This window comes from Mandrillus leucophaeus, unplaced genomic scaffold (assembly GCF_000951045.1).
Source record: "Mandrillus leucophaeus isolate KB7577 unplaced genomic scaffold, Mleu.le_1.0 Scaffold293, whole genome shotgun sequence".
NCBI lineage: Eukaryota > Metazoa > Chordata > Mammalia > Primates > Cercopithecidae > Mandrillus > Mandrillus leucophaeus.
The window spans coordinates 1,612,081-1,634,578 of NW_012103065.1; the positions used below are offsets into that span (position 1 = coordinate 1,612,081).

Genomic DNA, 22,498 nt, shown 5'->3' on the forward strand with positions numbered 1-22,498 from the left:
AAACTAGATTTTATGGACAGACACTGTATTTTTTAGGTAAGGAACTCTCTGTATCAAGAGAATGGAAAACAGAAGAGTGTGGTCTGGTTTTCTATCCTAAGAAAAAGTGGGAGGAAGGCTTATAGATAGAAAAAAAGAAAATTTTAGCTATCTACTGATCAGTAAGAAAACGTCATTTAGGTCTGAAAATTATCTATGGTACAAGTACCCTGGAAATGTAAAACTTTTCAAATTTCATAGTTTACATCCCAGCAGATGTTACTTCAGGGCCATGCCTTTTCTGGGTGGAGTTTCCCAGGGAACACAGCTTTATAAACACAAGGGATTAATTATAGATGCTCCAGAGACTTGCTCTAATATTCTGAACTATTTACTGAAGAGGTTTCTTATATCTCAGCCTAATGCGGGCTTTGCAAAATACAGAGACTTTACAAAAGTCTCTGTTTCTACTGGGTTCCCAATATAGTGGAAGGGTATTTTGCTTAAAAGTTCATTACAGAAACACTATTGACCTGACAACCAAAAAAGAAAAAGAAATTACAAGTTATATTTTTCCTCCCTCTTTCAAAGATGACCCAACGGAATAGGCTCCACTCATGGATTCTACAAAAGGAATAGGATTTATAATCTATAAACTGGACAGAAGGCAACTGAGCTACCTATAGAATCAAGAAAGGCATGAAATTAGTTGCCTATTAAAACATGTCTTCTTATTTTCCCTTTCTTCTTTATACAAGTCTCAATTAGTTTTCTGTATCTTGGCTTTCTAAATTTAAGTACTTTAAGCAGGAAGTACATTATTACAGATACAGTATCAATATCTTCTCTGTTTCTTATAAAGAACAAGTAACAATTAGTAAAGAATAAAATTTAATCTACAATTAGCAAATGAAATTAATTACCTATTTTAATATATAAGGAGTTTTGTTATTAAGAAAACTGAGTAAGCATGACCCAAATTTTTTATGCTCTAGACGGCTAAATTTGGTGGAATGGTGGAGACAAACTACATTCCTTCTCTGAAGATAAATATAGGTGGAAAGCTGTTGACTGCAATGTGCTATTTAACCTGAGCTTTTCTCTTTTGTATTTGGTACACATCTTACGTAGTATGTTTGGTCCTCCTTTGCCTCAGGTGAATAAAACTAATTATAATTTTGTCATATGCAACTTAAGGATAGAGTATGATTATAATAACAATACTTCATTACTCATGGTATCAAGGCACTGAGTGATAAATGAACCCAACTAGTGTCACGTATTTTGCCTATTCTTAGGAACAGGGTAGAAACTTAATAAGAGGGAATCAATCAGTTGAAAATTTGAACAAATAGACAAGTTCAGTTTGTCTAGCTCTTTTTTCAAAATAGCACATGGATTTGAAGTTCTGTTAGGTTAATACTTGTAATTTTGCTTATATCATCCTGACCAATGTTAGATTAAGAACTGTGTAACCATAGAATTCAACAGAATAAATTACTAGGTACTTCTGTTTTCTAATGTATGTGACGACAGCAGTGGGATGTGTACACTATCTCACTTCAGTTTTAAGTTCACAGCAGACATAGGCAGTACCCAGGCCTGTCCATTGCTCAACATATCTAGGTTCAGAGTCCATAGAAGTTATAATAATTAGTTTTCAGGTCTAGAGAGGGAGCCATTGGAGAGCATGCACTACTCCCTGGGTTCTTCGGTGGTTACTGTTGGAACTCTTTACCCCTTGCAGAAACTCTTCTCTGTAGTGCATGGAGCTACTTGAATAAAGAAGAATGATTTGGGAAAGGCCAGATAGATTTACAACTAGGTTGTGGCATAGAATCTGGAGAAGGACAAATATATGCATATATACTTATTCTAACTGCTATATATTTATAATTTTAAATCATTTTGTATCACATTTGTCAGAGTTGCAAATGATATTAATATTGAATGAGTAATTTTTAGTGAAGTTTATGTGGAACATAAAATAACTTTCCCAGAGAGATAACTTAATCCTTGAGTTATATATGTTTTAAATAGATTTTCATACTATATTAACAAAACTGGAATATGACACTGGGAGTTTCCTGCTGCATTTTTTATATGGGCTCATAAAGCTGTGGGTTTCTACAGAGGTTTTCCTAGAGCTTCCTAGCAGTGAGGATAAAGAGTGTTAGGCAGGAACAGGGAGACTACGTTAGGAAACAGAGTCTCTGGGTTCCAACCACTGTTGTGGAATCACAGTCATTTTACCTAATAGACTTCCACATAAGAATTGAAGAACCAGTTCAGCTGCTTAAATTAAAAATGGCTGATCTCATTTTACACATGAGGAAATTGAGGTGTAGAGAGATTACGTGGTTTGCCCACTTTCATTTAGCAAGACAGTGACAAATCAGTCTTTGGCTTAATCTTGTCCCCTAATCTCAATTGAACCAGCTGGGATTCCTGTATTTTAATTGTTTCCTTAAGTATAACTTGCGGAAAATAGTTGGGGATGGTCTATGAAATGGGCATTCAATAAAACATTATGTACCTAATAAGCTACCCTAAATCTTATTATCAGTTCACAACATACAGAACACCAGCATGACATTCTCTAGTTAGCAATAACTATGGTTGCTTAAAAGATGGTTTCAAGAAAAGTTTCAAGTGCTTTACAATTATACATTGCAAAGGATATTCTATTTGACAATATCCAGTCCTGATTACCAGCATTAAATTACTCGTTCCATTGCATTAGGACAGCCACGGACAAAGCCATATGAGGTAGCATGGTATATGATTTCCAAGGGCAGGGAAAGCTATTGTTACCAGTCCACCCCTGCACAATTATAAAAGCCAGCCCTACTTGCTCAGTGAGACATAAAATTCCATAGGAAAAACAAACCAAACAAATCACTTGTTTAGATTTATGTGTGTTCCCTTTACATTAGAGAAAAATGACACTAAAGAACTAGTCAGTCTTCTTAATCACCAAAACCTTGATGTAAATGAAGTTTATTGCATCCTATGGTTTATACTGAAAAGTACCCTATGTAAGGGAGTAGGCAAAGGGGAATCCCAAAGGTGAAGGGAACATATGTAAATAATAAAATTGGCAAGAAAAAAAATTTTTAACATTTATTCCTACATTTTTGGGGAAAATATCATTTTTGTATTCTTTTCTTAGCTCTACAAGTCATATTTCTGAAAAACCATATGATTATTAAAGTGGAAATAAATAAATACTAATACAATCATAAGAGTGGTACCTCTGTTGCAAGAGAGTGTGGAGGGAAAACCTGAAATTATAACAAACCACAATTTTTAATACAATTACAACATTAACAATATTCTATGTGCCCTTTTTTGACTGTAGCCTTCATTCTGTTGGCACATATGTTTTCTTTGGCCATGAGCATTTCAAAGTAGAGAATAATTGTTTATAGACTATAAAGCGCATTCTGACTATAAATGACAGGCCAACTCCATTATTGACAAAATGTCATTACAACAACAACAAAAAAAAAGTTCAAATAAATGAGTTTTCAAATACTAGTTAGAATTAACTCTTATTATTACAGTAGGATCCACTCATTTCACAAATTGTATTCTTTCTTCCAATCTTTATTATTTTATTTTATTTTATTTTATTTTATTTTATTTTATTTTATTTTTTGAGACGGAGTTTTGCTCTTGTTGCCCAAGCTGGAGTGTGATGGCGTGAAACTCTTCACCGCAACCTCTGCCTCCTGGGTTCAAGCAATTCTCCTGCCTCAGCCTCCCAAGTAGCTGGGATTATAAGTGTGTGCCACCACGCCCGGCTAATTTTGTATTTTTAGTAGAGATGAGATTTCTCTGTGTTGGTCGGGCTGGCTTGAACTCCCAACCTCAGGTAATCTGCCCTCCTCAGCCTCCCAAAGTGCTGGGATGACAGGCTTAAGCCACCACGCCCGGCTCTTGCAATCTTTATATAATCACATACTATGGCTGGGCACGATGGTTCATGCCTGTCATCCCAGCACTTTGGGAGGCTGAGGTGGGTGGATCACGAGGTCAGGAGTTCGAGACCAGCCTGACCAACACGATGAAACCCCATCTCTACTAAAAATACAAAAATTAGCTGGGTGTCGTGGTGCACACCTGTAACCCCACCTACTCAGGAGACTGAGTCAGGAGAATCACTTGAACCTGGGAGGCAGAGGTTGCAGTGAGCCAAGATCGCGCCACTGCACTCCAGCCTGGGTAACAGAGACTCCATCTCAAAAAATAATAATCACACATTTTATAAAGATACCAAACAATAGATTGACAAACATATGCTAACACAAACTACCTGATTTTAACAGAATTAGCATCAACTGCAAATGACAAAATAAACTATATTGTAGTTGAATATTTAGGGAAAAATTATTTGAGATTAGTAAGAAAGCAATGCCATAGTTGAAACAAGAAATCCTCTACATTTTATATTTTCTTCAAATTCTTTATATCTGTAGGCTATTCAAAGTCATTAATAATAAAACTGAAAATAAGATATACTTATTTAAAATAATTCCATGTTTTAAACAGTTTTTAGGACAAACAATTCAGGCCTGAACTCAGTATTCATGAACATTAGACTTTCTTTCAACAGTTATTTTAAGTATGGTGATATTAGAGAGTGCCCCAGTATAAAATTTCTGGGCATATTTTTTTGTATTTACCCATGCTTTTCTCATTTTCACAGATAGCTTTCAAATGATTAGAAGAATTGATTATTTCTGCGACTCATCAGTTCATTTCCTGTAAAATTCATGTCTTGCTGTTGATTTGTGAATAAGGTATAGTAAATAAAACATCTGTTACCATACTTGCTTATCATTTAATGGAAAACACATCAGTCAACCCACATTCGGTTTGCAGGAGAACTCAAGAGAAGGTGTGGCAGGCTGTGTTGGATGTGAGGATGCAACAAAGTTGCTGAGATAAGGGTGAGAGTTCTCCTTAGATAAGGTTTCAATATGTTAATCATGTGTAGAAAGAAAGTTAAAAAGGAGGAATTTGAAGAAATTCAGATATGACATTATTAGTTCTGTCACTGGTAAGCATTAGAAGCAAGAAAAGGGAGGTGGACTGAGTAAGTCACTTTGGTGAAACAAAAAGAAAAGCATTTGTTTATTTATAACTGGCAAAATGATCTGTTTCAGTGGGTGTTTTCTTTGTACTTTGATCTTTTTGTACTGATATTAAAGCTTCTGTTTTATGATCTCTTTCTAATGATAGAACCAGACCTTGTAGAAACCACCTCAATCGTATCCAGGAGTTTGCAAGAAACAGGTGCTTAACACTAATTCACCTCCTGAACAAGAAAAATGGGCTGTGACCGCAACTGTGGACTCATCACTGGGGCTGTCATTGGTGCCGTCCTGGCTGTGTTTGGAGGTATTCTAATGCCAGTTGGAGACATGCTTATCCAGAAGACAATTAAAAAGGTACAAGTAGTCCAAAGAATATGCCTTGTCATTTTGATTCATTCTGTCTTCTCTTTTTTTGCTTTATATTTACCTGCTTTATATTTCCTGGTAACTGCTAATTTGTATCTTTGATATAAAGGTATTTATGAACCACTGCAACTCTATATGATGTGACTGTATGTGAAATGTTGTAAGTATAATGTATATTTAACATGACTCCATTGCTATCTTAAATATAAATACCAAATTCTATTAAAAGCTGTCTATAGGTATGCATGTTAGAAATAATTGTTTTAAGTTATGTCCAAAGAGCATGTTGGCATGCTTTTGAATAGGAAATAAGTGAGTATATTCTGTAAAAGCACATTTATAAAAGAAGTTGTACTTTAGTTAATACTGACAAAAGTAAAACCATGTGTGCGTGTGTGTGTGTGTGTGTGTGTGTGAGATGTGTTTAATACTGAAACAAATCCTTATTGTTAGGTAAACTTGTTGTTTGGTAATACACTGTTTAGTAATCCACTATTTTTATATATGTGTAATCTCATTATCTCATAAATATTTTCTATTTATGAAGCTTCATGTTTGAATCTTAGAAAAAGGCTTTCAGAAATATGCAGAACATATATTAGTATATAACAAATTGACTATAGTGTGAAAAAACAGAGTGATTGAATAGATGGGCTTTGCACAACAATCTAGAATTAATCTCCCCCCAGCCCCCACAGCTTATTTGAATTAGCTACACACTCACTCATCAGAAATGCTGATTGATAGAGGGAAGAAGAGAATAGAGGGAAGCAGATCTGCTGAAGTTCTAAATGAGGGATGGCAAATTCAGATGGCTTCAGGAGTTTGGATACAGGGGTTAAACAAAATTTAAGGTGCCAAGAACAAGATAAAATGAAGAACAGGAACTGCTGTGAACTAGACTGTGTGTTTCCTGCCAGAAGACATAAATGTTCATTTTATTAAACATAATACTGGCCAAATAAAACATGAGTTCTGCCTTCAACTCTCTACCTGGTTAGGATGGCAATGACCTAGACAAAGGGTTAGTAAGCATAGTGCACAATGGAGAACAGCAGGAATTGAATTTTTATTAATTTTTTATTGCTATATTGTTACCATTTTTAATATTTTTGATCCACAGTTGGTTGAATCTGCAGACCCGGAACCCATGAATACAGAGGGCTGATTGTATTGTGTTTATTGCTAACATATTGCAGAACTTCAGCCTCATGCATTTAACTGAAAAAAACATGTAAATTGATAGTATCCCCTGCCTTGGAAGTCTTAGTTTTCTTGATAGTATTTTGATATAGGCCAATGGAAACAGACAGGTAATAGTGAGGTATGGGGCTCATCTAATAGTGAGATGGAGTGGCCGTTGATCTGACATCCTTCCTACTCTATAAACTGTGTTCTCACCCAGATCTGATGCAGAGAAAGCACAAGATCAGTGTCTGTGTTAACACACAGACTATAACATCATTTGGAAAAGTTTTCCAAAATAAAAAATCACAATAATCTTCCAATGCATAGCAATTTAGACTTTTTTTTTTTTTTCTGACACAAAATTATTGGTCAATAACTGAGTATCGATCATTTAATTTTTTCTTTGTCATGCAACAAAACTGGTACATGTAGATTCTTTTGGATAGCATGTGAGGGGCTAGCATTTATTGTAATTCTTTAATATTTATCTTTATGCTCATAATAGTTAACCATGAGAAAGTAAATTTTCTGACATCAAAATGTGCTTTTGTATAATGACTAAGAGAATAAAATCATCTCAGCTATTGTAAGCTAAAACCACGGGAAGGTATAATAAAAAGTACTGAGACCTATGAGACTCTAGAATTGAATTGGAAAAGTAAATACTGTAATACTTTGAAAGAGAAATCTCTCAGAGTATTCAAGACAGTTTAGGAAAAAGGTAGTACTTGGTTCAGATTTTAAAGAAGTGTAGAATTTTGAAAGTCCCAAATAACTGCAGTAACCATGTCAAAGGACTGATTGATAGTATGAAAAATCCTGTGAAAATGCTATCAAATGCAGTGAAGATGGAAGAAAGAAGGTAGAGAATGTGCCCGGAATACTGTATTAACAGGAGAAAAGATTAGAAGTTAACATGGGGTTAGAGTTAGGAAGCAAGCTTAGAACATCAGGCAGAAAAATACTTAATTGATGATATGATACACAATAGTTGTCGGTATGTTTTTCAGCAAGTGTAAGACGTAATAAAGCCTGCATTTAGAGATTAGATGGCTAACATTTAATTCTTACTAAGAGTTTCCTATATACTAGTTCACTTAATCTTCAAAAATATCTCTGAGAAGTTGCTGTTATTTCACCCATTTTACAGGCACAAGTCCTTAAATCAACTTGCCAGCTCACCTAGCCAATAGGGAAAGAAGTCATTCTCTAAACATAAGCAATCTGTAGGAAGAGCCTAGATGAAAAACCTAGCCTTGTACACTACTCTACAGCAGAAAGGTTGCAAAGTGAGGATACCAGAGATAGGAAAACAAACAAATAAAAAACTGTAGGATATGGCCACTTTCAAGGAAAATATGAGATTCCCTTTTAGAAAGATATTTGCATAATCTGCACATTACATAACAAAAGGTACACTGGTCTGGTGTGGTTGAGTATATAAAAAAAGCTGATAGATAATAGGATGAAATGGAAGCTTGGAGAGAGATTCAATTGGAGAGAGGAGTAAAAGCATCAAACTCAAGATGTCCAGTGAGTTATTGATAGAAGGTATGTATATACTTTACAAAGTAAAACAGGTTTTATAAGTGATGTGTTATGAACGTCAGTCTGTGTTTCAAAGTTCAGAGTTCAAATAGATTTGATCATTGCTATAGAGATTACAAATAAATCTAAACAGTAGACTCAGAGTTTTAATGGAGAGAGGAAAAAAGCAGAATAATTATTATAGAATTTGTACATAATTCAGAGGCAGGAAGACAAAAGTAGAAAAGGAAGAGAATGATCTTATGTGAAGAAACAGAAACAAAGAGTGCAATCCTAGAAGTTAACAGGAGGCCAGAACTCAAGGAAAGAAAGGATCAAATGTTCTCAGGCAGATGAAAATTAAGAAAATAATGATTCGAGAACATGGTCACCAATAATTTTGACAGTATACTTTGAGTAGTGTGATAAAGAAGGGGGAATTAAATCAATGGAGTGCTTTTCCTTCTTGTTTTTGAAATAAGAATTATCTGTGCAATCTTTTACAAGGAAAACGGGAGATTCAGGCTTCTCAGTGTAGATTCAAACTCAAGGAGGTGTGGTACAACAGAGATTTATAAAAACTGTCAAATGACAGCACACATTGTAAGTCCCCTACATGTCCATAGACTAAGACTCATCATCAAAATCCTTGTATTGGTCAAGGTGTATGGTACATTTAAGGCTAAGCTTCATTGTGCTCTCAGATTCCTACACAACCATGTTGACCTTGTCAATTTTAGTTGTATGAAGTAGGTGGAATTGTGTTTAAATAGACTGTTTCTTTTTTCTTCAGTTTACAGATTATTTTTAAAATGATACTGGCATACGTATATCTTTGGCATACAGTAGGAGTCAAATATTTGAATTTTGTGTAAACCTAGAGAGCCAAGTGTCTTACTGCTGCCTCAGAAATACTTAGGGTAATGCTATTTCACAAACATATGAGTTTTGGTACTGGTGACTTCTTATTTGTGTACCATTAAAACTCATTTAATATTACTTTGTTTAACTGACTAATAGAAAATTAAGAAAGCTATTGTATACAAGTGATTTTTGCAAAAATAATTAAACTGTTTAATTGAGAATGATGAGAAAATCATTTCATATTAAGTGTAGAGTTGGAGTGCTCTAATACCTCCCAATTCTCAAAGATGGCATTATCATTTGAAATAGTCTAAAACAGTTCAGAAACCTTATTTATATTTTATTTTTGCTCTTTATTTTCAAGGGATGTCTCTGGTATCTTCATGCTTTTTATGGATTATAGCTGCAATCTTTCTTACCAGTATTTTTGACCATGATTCTTAACAGAGTAGTGTGCAGCCAGCAAGTTTATGCAGTCTTTCAAAGAAAACTGAAAGTCAATAGCAAGAGCTGCCATGAATGTACAAACTACCAAAGCACTGTGGACAAGGGTCAAAATTCTGCACCATTTACAAAAGATAATTTATCACTTGACATTATTAATGTCAGTTGATAAAATGTTTAGTGAATATTGTATAACATAACACAGGTATGCTAAGCAGATTAATGCAGGAACAGAAAACCAAATACCACATGTTCTCATTTATAAGTAGGAGCTAAATATTGAATACACATAAAGAAGGGAACAATAGACACCTGGGGCTAATTGAGGGTGGGAGGGGGCAGGATCAAAAAACTACCTATCAGGTACTATGCTTATTACCTGCGTGAAGAAATAATCCGTACACTAAACCTCCCACAACACACAATTTACCTATATAACAAACTTGCACATGTACCTCTGAACCTAAAATAAAAGTTGGAAGAAAAAAACTACAATTTAAATAAATTTTAATTTCCCTATGAAACTAACCATAGAACACCAAAAAGGAATTATGGGTTTCTTTGTTCCTATTAGAGAACTAGTATTAAATATCATCATTCAATTAATGATACCATTATTTCCTACTCCCATTCTTGAAAACAGTGATCCTTCTGTAGCTTGTAAGAAATGCCTTCAGAGAAAATAAATTTAATGAATCATTAAAATGGCTATACTTGACTGGGCACAGTGGCTCATGCCTGTAATCCTAGTTTGGGAGGCTGAGATGGGCAGATCACTTGAGCTTAGGAGTTTGAGACCAGCCTGGGCAACATGGCAAAACCCCATCTCTACGAAAAAAAAAAAAAAAAAAAAAAATAGCTGGGCATGGTGGCACATGCCTGTAGTCCTAGCTTTTGTGGAGCTAAGGTGGGAAGATCCCTTGAGCCCAGGAGGTTGAGGCTGCAGTGAGTTACGATCACATGTCTGCACTCCAGTCTGGATGACAAAGTGAGACCCTGTCTCCCCCACAAAAAATTTGTTTGAATAGTCCATATTTTAATCATATAATTTGTTTACATTAACTTTATAATGTATGCTTCTGGTATTTCCAGATATAAAATAATTTGTACTTTTTCATAGTATTTAAAAGCTCAGAAAGAAATGACTGAAATATTAAAGATGGTAACGTTTGTTTTATATTTAATAAGTAAGAACAAATCAAAATATTTAAATTAAAATAGCAGTATAAAAAGGAATTAAACACTACATATATTTGCATATAGCTGTAATAACAAAGTCACTTAAAGACAACGTTTCAAGAAATAGCAGACAAGCATATATATTTCTTCCACTAGTCCAATTTAATATCAACATAGTTTACTTTTCAGGCCAGACACAAAATCTTCCATTTTAGGTACTTACATGAATTATTGGAGGGTAATTTCTGGGTTTCAGAAACATAGTAAAGCTTACTACTCCAATACATTTCACCAAATTTTATTCTGGGTTTTAGTTGATGATGATGGTCTGAAACTAAAGCCATTTTCAGATTCTCTGCACAACTGTCACTAAAATTCTAATTCATTCTCTTCTCAACTTACACACACTTGCATAATGCAAAAACATGAGAATTTCTTTAAACATGGGGAAATGATTCTCTTTAGGCCCAATTACAAGGAAATGGTAGCAGTTAGTGGGAAGGGTGGAAGCTATTTTTAGTATGCTTCTGGTTTTTAAGGAAGTTTTTACTTTACTAGAAAGATAAGTATTATGATTAAATAACAGAAAAATAATTGTCACAGGATATTACATAAGTTATTGGCACATGACTGGCTTAGACAGTAAATGCTACAAACCAAGCAATTAAAGCAATATGAGAAGTAAATGGTATTAGAGTTCTTCTTCTAAAGGATGGATAGAATTTGTAAAATACTAATAGCTGACATTTATTGAATGTCTGGTTTGTACTAACACTGTTCTAAGTATTCACATTTATTGATCCCCATAACAATCTATGAGGATACATAAGCCACATGAAAATGAGAAAATTCAACCTTTTTTGATTTTCAAAAATACTAATTTTGTATGGTCCAATCTAACATTGCTGTTATAATTTCACAGATAAGGAAAGTGAGGTACAAAGAAATTAAATAACCTGCTCAAACTTAAATGATTGTTATTATTAAGTGATCAAATTCATAGCATCTAATTTCATTGTTGGCCACTTCAGTCTATGCTTTAGGGAAGAAGCCACTATACTTTGTTAGGGTGGGGATAGGGTAAAAAAATCTAACTCATAGATTAAAATCTGCTAAACACACATCTGTCTCTTGATAGTACCTCGTAAAGTCCTCAAAAAGTGAAACAAAATATTTTCTACATTTGTACTCTACTCCATGCATAGCAAGACATGAAGGGCATTTTAATAATGAAAGTTGTCAGTCATGTAGATGATTATTGTAGTTGCATGAAAACAGTATTCAAGTGAGTGTATGACTACATATAGGATATCATGGTCCCAGCAAATATCTGTTTTCAAATTAATGTAGCAGAAAAGAAGTTTCAAGGTCAATGCTTTCAACTCAGCTATAGACCATGCTATGTGAGAGTCACCAGGCTGAAATCCTGTTGTTATGGGGGCTGGGTAGTCTGCATACCTAGAGTCAGGGACAAATATACACGTACACATTAGCCAAGTGATAAAATCTTATACTGCTTTTTCTGTGTGCATACTTATCAGCTTTGTACTTCAAATTTAGTAAAATATTTGCAAAATCGGCTAGATAGTCCAAATCCAATTTAAAATCAAGTTCTTTTAAATTTACAAAGGACATAACATCTTTTGTTTCTTGTGACATATTTAGTCTTGGTATTCAAGGAGTGACTACAATTTAATACATATAGTAGTGGCAGTATCAGAAGCATTGTATTCCTACTTTGACTACTTCAATATTTTTCTCTGTGTCTCTAAACAAATCATGATGCTATGGAAACTATACAAAATTGAAGTGAAAGGACCTGATTTTTCAATTATCTGCTAGTAAATTTGTCACATAACATTGAGTCAGACATCTCTTTTCTCTAGAACCCATTTTCCACCTCTAAAAAAATGGATGGGGTTAGATGGTCCCGATTCTAACAGTTGATAATCCAATACACTCATTTCAACCCTGTGTTTCACCTTTGCCTTATTTGTTGCAAGAGATATTTTTTAAGGGAAAAGTGATTTGTGGCCTTTAGAAAAATGGTCTCATACACATACAATGTCTTTTGGTGTTTAGATGGACACTCATTGTAGAGTTAGGAAGGCATTCAGTCCTGTCAAGTACATTCTGTCACAGACTCTCTTCAATTCTATAAGAATTGACTGAGTTTCTTTCATTAAGAGATATTAGGTCGGTGCAAAAGTAATTGTGAATTTTGTCATTAAAGTCGCAAAAACCGTAATTGTGTACAAACCTAATATGTACCTTGAGAGGCACTTGATGAATAACAGGTATTGTTTTTGAGCATTAAGATTCTAAAAGTGTGAGGATAATAATGTGTGTGTTTGTGTGTTCTCCCTTCTTAAGTCTCTTGAAATGGAGAAATCAACCATTTTCAGCTTCTATTTAGCTTTGAGCTTCAACATCCTCATCAAACATATTTACATTTAGAAGAATATCCATAATACTTTAAGCGATTTTGTCTTACTGTTAGACTTAGTGTGGAAATAAGTCTTTTTGGGAGCAAATAAAAAGTTTTTCAAGGACAATTTGTGTAAAAAGTAATAAAGATTCCATCACTCTAGCAGGTCCAATGTACCCCGTATAAGTGGATTACAGCAGCATTGGATTTTGTAATTCCATTTTAACTTGGTGCCCAGTTCTTCTCTAAGGAATTCCCTTATTCCCTGCATTAAGCAATAAGTAAAATATCCTGAAGATATGAAGCTTAATTTGAGTTCTACCAACTAAATGCAGAGGGTGACAGAAACAAAACAAAACAAAAAAGACAGTCATAGCATGGTGTGAAGGAGGACTAGTCTAAGGGTCAGGGATGAGGATTTTTGTCATGAATTCACTACTGTTTGCCTAGGCTGTCTTTGGGCCAGTCGTCTGGTTTCTCAGAGCTTCAGTGTGCTCTACTGGAAAATGTGATCATGTTCAATGTCCTTTCCTAATCTGTCATTCTGTGAAGTGGTGCTTCCAGGTGAAGGAAACAAATAGGTCAGAATGTTCCTGTGGTCATGGTTCTCTTTAGGCTCATTTTCCATGAAATAGTTGCATTCCTCTTCCTCTAGCACACTCAGGTTAAGCTGGACTTCTTTAACCTGGGCATTCTTCCCAATACTTCATTGGAAATACCGCCTGCTTCAAAATCACCTTTGTTTGCACTATCTACTACAGTGTAAAAGACTTCTGGCTCAGAGAGTGAAAGCTGTGGAAGAAAACTAGAAGAATATTTATGTTAACTCCCTTATTTTACGGATAATGAAACTGACCCTAGGGAGGGTTGATGACTCTCCACCCAGTCCCAAAGCTCCTAAAGCAAGGAATCGAGTTCCTAATATAGGATTTTTAATTCTCTTATTGGTGTATTTTCCACTTGTCTATTTTTAGCAAAAGGAGTATCAGTGATTTTTAGTGGATTTCACAAAGGAGTAATAGGACAGCTTTCTTGTCCTGTTTTTTTCTTTAAAAACTATAAGCCAATGATGGTGAGTGAGGCTGTTGTAATTTTTAGAAACATATGCTAATGGTTGTTGCAAATATAGTGAAAGTTAGGGGCTGTATGCAGTGGTTCACACCTGTAATTCCAGCCTTTTGGGAGGCCAGGTCAGGTGGATTGCTTCAGCTCAGGAGTTCAAGATCAGCCTGACCAATATGGTAAAACCCTGTTTCTACTAAAACTACAAAAACTAGCTGGGCATGGTGACTAGGTGAGAGGATCACTTGAGCCTGGGAGGCTGAGGTTGCAATGAGCCAAGATTATACCACTGTACTCCAGCCTGGGTGACAGAGCAATATCTTGTCTCAAAAAAAAAAAAAAAAAAAAGGGTTGGGGAAGCCAGATTGAGCAGGATTTTGAAGATGTGATGTCAAATTTGTGTTCTTCATGTAGATATTTTTATTTTCTTAATGTAGTAAGTGTTAAGTGCCATCCCCTGGAGTGTCTAACTCTTGAAGGAAAAGAAAAAGCTTCCTATACCACTAGATTTTTCACTCAGTTTTTGTGTTTGGTTTCATCAATCCAGCTTAGGGGCAGAGAAGAAGTTCATGTTCAACTCAGTAGAACTTTTTTGAACTTCGGTAAAATTTGCTTAATAAATTTTCAAACGGTCACTCTAAAGCTGCCAAAGGGTCACTTTAAAATTTGCCTTAAAATCAATAGTCATGTCTTCACTATTACACACTGATTCTCTTTGTAAAAGGCTAAAAAGACTGCTGTGATAATAATTTGTTGAACACATTTCTGTTGCAAGTGTATGGCAAGGTTGCGAAAGTTCTCATGAATGAGGCACTTGAGCTTGGTCCTTTTATTCTGGCTGACTCAAGACTACAAACAATCACCCAGAAGTGCCTGTACTTACTACAAAGACATAACCCAAACTTATTTTCTTTTTCATAGGAAGTTGTCCTTGAAGAAGGTACAATTGCTTTTAAAAATTGGGTTAAAACAGGCACAGAAATTTACAGACAGTTTTGGATCTTTGATGTGCAAAATCCACAGGAAGTGATGATGAACAGCAGCAACATTCAAGTTAAGCAAAGAGGTCCTTATACGTACAGGTGAGTGAGTCCCCACAAATACGAGGTACTCTTACCTTGAACATATATTTCTGAGAAGTCTTCTACTTGAAAAATGTCATTGTATTGAAATGTACTTATTATTTTCTTGCCAAAAATATTCTTTAGAATAGTTTTCCTATCTGTGTAGCATCCTAATCTAAGAATTTAATGATTTTAAGGTATTTATTTTCAAAAAACTGGAAGATATATACATTATCCAAATATTTATTAGACAGTATATAGAAAAGATAAACATTTTATTATAAACTTACCGGTATCAAATAACTTCCCTCTGTTTATGAAGTTAGTGTTTTGTTATTGTGGCATATATTCTCAACAACTCTGAAATATTCCTGCTGAGCAAAAAAAAAAAAAAAATCAGTTTTCACATCTTGAAATTGAAAGCATATTTTAACAGTGGTTCTCAAAGTGTGGCTGGTCCACAGCAATGTGCTGGGCCAGCTGCATCAGCTGCATCAGCATCAACAGGGAATTGGGAAACAGGCAAATCCCTACACCTCATCCCAAAACAAATGAATGAAAGAGTTGAGGCCCACTAAAGAGTTTTACAAACCCTGGGTGATTTGAATACACAATTTTTGAGAACCACAGTGCTCAATTCATTTTTCCTAGCTGCGGTGCCTACTCAGGATTTATATTCAAATTAACTTCCAGGTCATATAGATGTTTACATTGATCTATTTTAGTTTCACTCTTATATTTTCTCTAGTGTTGAGACTGAATATTTTTATCTTTCCTCTGCCTTCCCTAATAGTTTAATACACTTTTGAACAGAATCTTAGAGTATTAGAACTAGAGGAAATGATCAGCCAGAATCTGTCATTTTGTGAATTAAAAATGCCTGATCTAGTGGATGTGAGGTCACGTGTCTGTGTTCACACAGATGTAGGTGCTAGTAACTCCTAGATTTTTATATACATTTTCTCCTATTTCAATTATAGCCTCTATCTTTTTCACAAAAAAGGGAAAAAAAGGGGGAGATTAAGGTGCTAAAAACATCACCTTAACCAAGGATTAGGAATATATTTATGGTATCCATATGGAAACATAGTTATGTTCTGCTATAGAATTCATTACCTAAATGTGTATTTTCCCTCATGGATAATCACAACTAGTTATACATCATGATTAGTTCTTATCATAAAATTTTGTATTTCCAGTGATTTCTTATAATTTATAGTTTTAGTATCTTTATCTGTTTTGGTTATCAGATGATTGTATAATTTTCTTTCCTCTCTAAAGCATTACTATGCTTCCACATTGAAAACTCACACTCAAAATAAAATGAAATAACAGGCATGTCGTGAGGGTGGTGCCTACTACCATAGCACATGACATGGAAGCCACAGAGGGCCTCGGTGCATGTCCTGTCTTAGCAGTTTTACCCGAATCTCCTCCTTTTTTTTTTTTTTTTTTTTTTTTTTTTTTTTAGTCGAGACAGGGTTTCACCATGTCGGCTAGGCTGGTCTCAAACTCCTGGGCTCCAGCAATCCACATGCCTTGGCCTTGCAAAGTGTTGGGATTACAGGTGTGACCCACCATGCCCGACCATATTTTTCACTTTTAAATATATTATTTGGGATATGAGAAAACATGTTATTGAAATAGTTCTCCTCTGGTAGTTGGTAACTAATCTATATTTTTTTCTTAGAGCTTTTAACCTATCTCTCTAAGGGACAAAAAGGGAATGTGTTAGGTATATTTGATTTGCTTAGAGAGGCAATGGAGCAAAGACTGGAGAAGAACAGTTGCATTTACAGCTAAAGTTTAGAATCCATAAACAGCTCTTTCTATGACAATTTTAAAGGGATTCTTGATTAACTATAGGTCATCTTGTCTCATGATGTCACCAAAATAGTCTTTTATTGTTTGCCTGAGTGCCTTAAATAATGGAAAAACAACCAGTACCTTTTAGAAAAAAGTTAACACTTTGATAGTGTTTGTGTTGAGCTAAACATGCTTTTTCATAATTAATTATACCCTAAATCCATCTGACATTGGAAGTATGTGAGAATGTCCTTCCTCAAACAGAACCGCAGGCATTATTTGGCCAATGGCTGCTAAAGTAAGATATGACCTGAATCAAAGCACGAAATTGCTCGGGTTTAGATCTTATGTGTGTTTCTACCTACACCGACTCTACGAAGATGCTGTAATTCCTTCAGAATATCCTTAGATCCATAATTCATTTTTTTAAGTTACTTTGCTTTGAAAAGAACATAAAGTAATCTTGAGAAAAGTCTAAATTCCTTCCCTTGACCTTATAAACAAACACATTCCAAAACTTCCATACAATCTAAGTTTTAAACAAAAAATTCAGTAATTATGCTCCCTTTTTAAAACAACATTCTAAAGACAGGGCTGTTTAAGGATTTTTCTTTTAGTGACTGCCATCTACTGGTATAATGTTGTCAGTACCCGTGACAATCCCGTTGCTATTGTTTTAATATATGTGCATATTTCTGAAAATTAAAGTACTTTGAAATATTAGCAATATGCACACTAATTTAAAATACAATTGTCCTGAGTGCTGTTTCAGATTTTTATATTCTTTGTATGTCTGCAGTACTTCAAGAATAATAAAGTTTTAATAAAATTATATTGAAAATATATTTCTAGCCAACTTTGAATCCTCTTTTTAAAGAATCTGAGACATTTATTTAGTAAATATATTTACTGAGAACTCATTACATACCAGGTATGATGCTTAGAGCTACAAAACACTCATAAACTCCTACCCTGTAGGAATTTACATTTTTATCATAATGAAATAAAAAGGGTTTTTAAAAAATTCAGTCCAACTGTTTAAGTCTTTACCTTGGCTATTTACTCACTTCACAGACATTCAAATATGACAGTGCAATTATGATGTATATCTTATTTCTTCTCAGTGAATATCTTCCACTTGTGAAATGTATTTTTCCTGTAATAATCACCCTTTACTACATTCCTAAAATGTAGTTGGTACTTTGCAGCCTAGATATGTTAGAGTCAGGAGATTAGAACTAACAAAAGTATTCAATATACTTGAGGGGTTGGGGAGGTTGTTCTATAACCCTTAAAAATGGAAATGATATTCTCTTATCTCTAATTCTCATTAAAGTACTGAAAAAGGGAAAAAGCAGTGCTGGATAGATTACGTATTTTGATCATTCTTTCTAATATAAGAAAATGTGCTCTAAATATTCCCCAGCTGAAATCCTTGTACTTTCTCCTCCTTACCCTCAGGATAAAGTCTGTCATTTGAGTATTACATGCAACTGTTTTATGTTTGAGATCTTTCTTATTTCAGCTGCTTTATTTCCACTACTCTCCTCACCTCTTACTCTGTAATCCAACCACACTCAAATATCTGCATTTCCCAAAATATATTATGTTCGTTCTTATGCATGCTACCATCTGCCCTACTTTACCTAACTAAACTTCTATTTGTTACATAGACCACTTATGTAGACTTGTACTAAAAAGTGTCTTAACCCTCACCCCTACCCTGACCATTCTAAATCTGGATCTGTATCTGTTTTGTGTTTTCCCATGGAGTCTCCATTATAGCAATATTCCTTCTCCCTCACTATTTTAATTTCCAGTTTACCAGTTTAAGACCCCTTCTGATTAGTTTGCTAGAGACCCTGGCTGATTTCTCATTTTAACACCATTGCTTCCATAATATCTGGCATATTCTATATGTTCAAAAATCATTTGTTGAATGATTTTTGAGATCTAACGTTCACATATGACAAATGTTTTGAATTTTGCTTACTTCTGTTTCTTTAGAGTTCGTTTTCTAGCCAAGGAAAATATAACCCAGGACCCCAAGGACAACACAGTCTCTTTCCTACAGCCCAATGGTGCCATCTTTGAACCTTCACTATCAGTTGGAACAGAAGCTGACAACTTCACAGTTCTCAATCTGGCTGTGGCAGTGAGTAGACAAACAACAAAGTTACCTATTTTAAAACACTCTAGAACTCACTGTAATTAATCCTATCATTAGAATTATTAGGTTTTACTTATTTTTCCATTTTTGTCATAAATGTATTCCCATGTCATTATTTTGAAAGGAGGCATGGTCATTTGGAAAGTGAAAAAATCGTAAGAATCAACTGCATTAGAAGACCACTTTATTTTTTTCATTATTTTTTGTTGAAACATTCTCTATACTTAATTTCTTTTTTTTTTTTTTTTTTTTTTTTTTTTTTTTTTTTTTTTGAGACGGAGTCTCGCTCTGTCGCCCAGGCTGGAGTGCAGTGGCCGGATCTCGGCTCACTGCAAGCTCCGCCTCCCGGGTTCACGCCATTCTCCTGCCTCAGCCTCCCGAGTAGCTGGGACTACAGGCACCCGCCACCTCGCCCGGCTAGTTTTTTGTATTTTTAGTAGAGACAGGGTTTCACCGTGTTAGCGAGGATGGTCTCGATCTCCTGACCTCGTGATCCGCCCGTCTCAGCCTCCCAAAGTGCTGGGATTACAGGCTTGAGCCACCGCACCCCGCCTAATTTCAATTTTATAATAGATTACAGGAAGATGCTTAGGAAACAAGTATAACATTTGTTTCAGTATGTCTTTAAATGATAGACTTTTAAGTATGTGAGCAATTGTATAATAAAAGGTTTCCAAACGCTGCCTGTGAGAAATCAGGCAAATTTTACCATAAGCAATAAACCATTTCAAGCTTTCCAGACAGTCTCCATAGCTGTACCAGCCTGGCAATAACCTTTAACCAAACAAAGCCAAAACAAACAAACAAAAGCACTTTGCAATTTGTTGCTGCAAAATGGGGAGAGAAAAGAGTATATAAACTTGATTGGAATCACAACTGTCAATATAATTTAAGGGAAAATAAAGTCGATAATGTTGACGGTGTCTATTGTTTGGAAAGTCGAATTCTGCTGTTTGCTTGGAGCTCTAGACACCACACCACTGAACAAACATAAAACTCCGCCGAGTCTCGCTATCCGCCAACAGGGGGTGCCGTCCAAACTCACGGCAAATAAACGGCATTTGGTGCTCACCATCCGCAACACGAGGGCGTTTATGTGGATGAAGTACAATTTTTCAGCAAGCTCAGCAAAAACCCTTAAGGGGCAAAAATGAACTCTGCATTTTAAGAAAAATAGAAAATGAAAACACAAAATCCTAAAAAGTATATGAAGGCTCTGCATCAGCACACTGGCATCAAACCGCACATCCACAGCACATCCTAATTCTATGGGAAACAATCCTTGCTTACCGGAGGTGCATGTCAAAGTTCAATAGCTTACCAATATCTTCTTGAGAGTAGGCCAAAAGGAAACAGAAAACCCACATTAAAAAAAGAAGCTTCTTTTCCTAAACATTTTCCTGAAGCTGAAATTGAAATGGAGAGGACGTCAGTTGTCCTCGTCATAGTCCTCTTCGTCCTCCCCAACCTGGGACACCAGGGTCTTCACCCTGGAGATGCTGTACGGAGACCTGTTGGAGCTTGTGGTCAGCATATCACCTGCACCATTGGTCAGGTCACTGGCAGAGAGCCTCGTGCCATTAGACGTGGAACCTGCCATTGTGATGAACATGCCTGCAACAATTGCCTGCACCATTTCTGTCACGTATGGCTCCAGAGCCCTTCGGACCAGACCTCTGGCTTTTTGTTTGTTTGTTTGTTTGTTTGTTTTAAGTTCTGGGATACATGTGCTGAACATGCAGGTTTGTTACATAGGTATACGTGTGCCATGGTGGTTTGCTGCACCTATCAACCCGTCATCTAGGTTTTAAGCCCCGTATACATTAATGCATTAGGTATTTGAGAAGACCAGTTTAAGTGTATCATTAAATAAATAGAGCTTAACTTGGAATATCTTCTTCTTGTGGCTGGCACTGAGGCAAAGAAATGTAATCATCTAGGAATCAGACAAATTATACTTTGAGTTTTGGTAGGATTTGGCAGTAATTTTAAAGATAAGCTTCAAAAAGTCTTGTATTAAGCTCAGTATTAGTATTTAATCCATTTATTTGTTAAAACCTAATATTGTATTCCTGTCTTAAACAGTGACTTTTTTTTCTTGTAGGCTGCATCCCATATCTATCCAAATCCATTTGTTCAAGTGGTACTCAATTCGCTTATTAACAAGTCAAAATCTTCTATGTTCCAAGTCAGAACTTTGAGAGAACTGTTATGGGGCTACACGGATCCATTTTTGAGTTTGGTTCCATACCCTGTTTCTACTAGAGTTGGTATGTTTTATCCTGTAAGTACCAAATATGAATGGCAATATTATTACATTTTAATTGAATTAATTCAATGGCATTGGCAAGGCATAATTTTATAATTTAGCTCATTAGTCTTATTGCTGATCTGGAGAGATATATCCTAACTTTTTAAAAAGTCCCCTTCCCATTGTAGCTTCAGCTTTCCTAGTTGGGAAATTCATCTGAATTTAACAATTAAATTTAAACCTGAAGATCAGATTTAATCAGGTTTCTACTCATTTATAAATATACAGTTTGTTTTAAATTAGCTGGTAAGCTAGTCTGTAAATCTTTGAGTGCTGTTTTTGGCTTTTATTTCCCTTTTCACATAATCAAGTTTAATACCATATTTTTATTTGTTTTAAATATACTCCTCACTCCTCCTTTTCTAGACCTCTTACACATTTAATTTTTACTTAAAAGTTAGCCTAATATTCACATCTCAATACTGATAAGCTAATAGACTTCATTTTAATGGGGTCTGTAAATAAGAATTTTTAGTAGTCCACAATGTCATGAGATGGCAGCTTGAAGATTAAGGAAAATGTGAACTTGGTGGTATACTTCATTACAGCTTAATGTTTTGAATTACAAATAGGATAAGCTAACTATTGAATTGGAAGTTTGACTATGACTTCATTTGGCACTATATGTGAATATTATGTTCTCTCTAGTTCATTGTTCTACTTTTAGATACTGTTAGGATGACAAGGTTATATATCAATTAGATAAGAATGTAGAAAGCCATAACGAATCAAATTCGTTCTCATTTTAACTCAATACTCATAGCTCTTTCTTTGGCTAATGCTTTAAATTGTGGATGCCTAGTTTTTATCATTTTAGTAACCACTTATTAATGGTCATAACATTTAGAACACCCCTATAAATCATTGTTCTTATAGGTTTGTTCAATGTCCCTCACCTCAACATAGTAAGAATAGTGATCAAAATGCCCTCATTGGCTTAATGATGACAAAGAGTGCTAGAGTTCACATCTTGTCAGCTTCTGATATGTAGCTTCTTTGTCTCAGCAT

At 35.1% G+C, this 22,498-nt stretch overlaps 1 protein-coding gene across 4 annotated transcripts in view; it reads left to right on the plus strand.

Annotated features, from left to right (window-relative positions):
* Positions 1 to 22,498, plus strand: part of CD36 (CD36 molecule (thrombospondin receptor)) — a 79,941-nt gene that overhangs the window by 42,414 nt on the left and 15,029 nt on the right. For 3 of the 4 annotated variants that reach the window (XM_011986101.1, XM_011986100.1, XM_011986098.1), the window contains exons 2-6: positions 4,691 to 4,784; positions 5,227 to 5,435; positions 15,061 to 15,221; positions 19,017 to 19,164; positions 21,284 to 21,463. In XM_011986101.1, the coding sequence (XP_011841491.1) occupies positions 5,316 to 5,435; positions 15,061 to 15,221; positions 19,017 to 19,164; positions 21,284 to 21,463 (609 nt within the window). In that variant the 5' untranslated portion in view covers positions 4,691 to 4,784; positions 5,227 to 5,315. The remainder of the gene's footprint in view (positions 1 to 4,690; positions 4,785 to 5,226; positions 5,436 to 15,060; positions 15,222 to 19,016; positions 19,165 to 21,283; positions 21,464 to 22,498) is intronic. The other variant, XM_011986102.1, reaches the window with a different exon arrangement.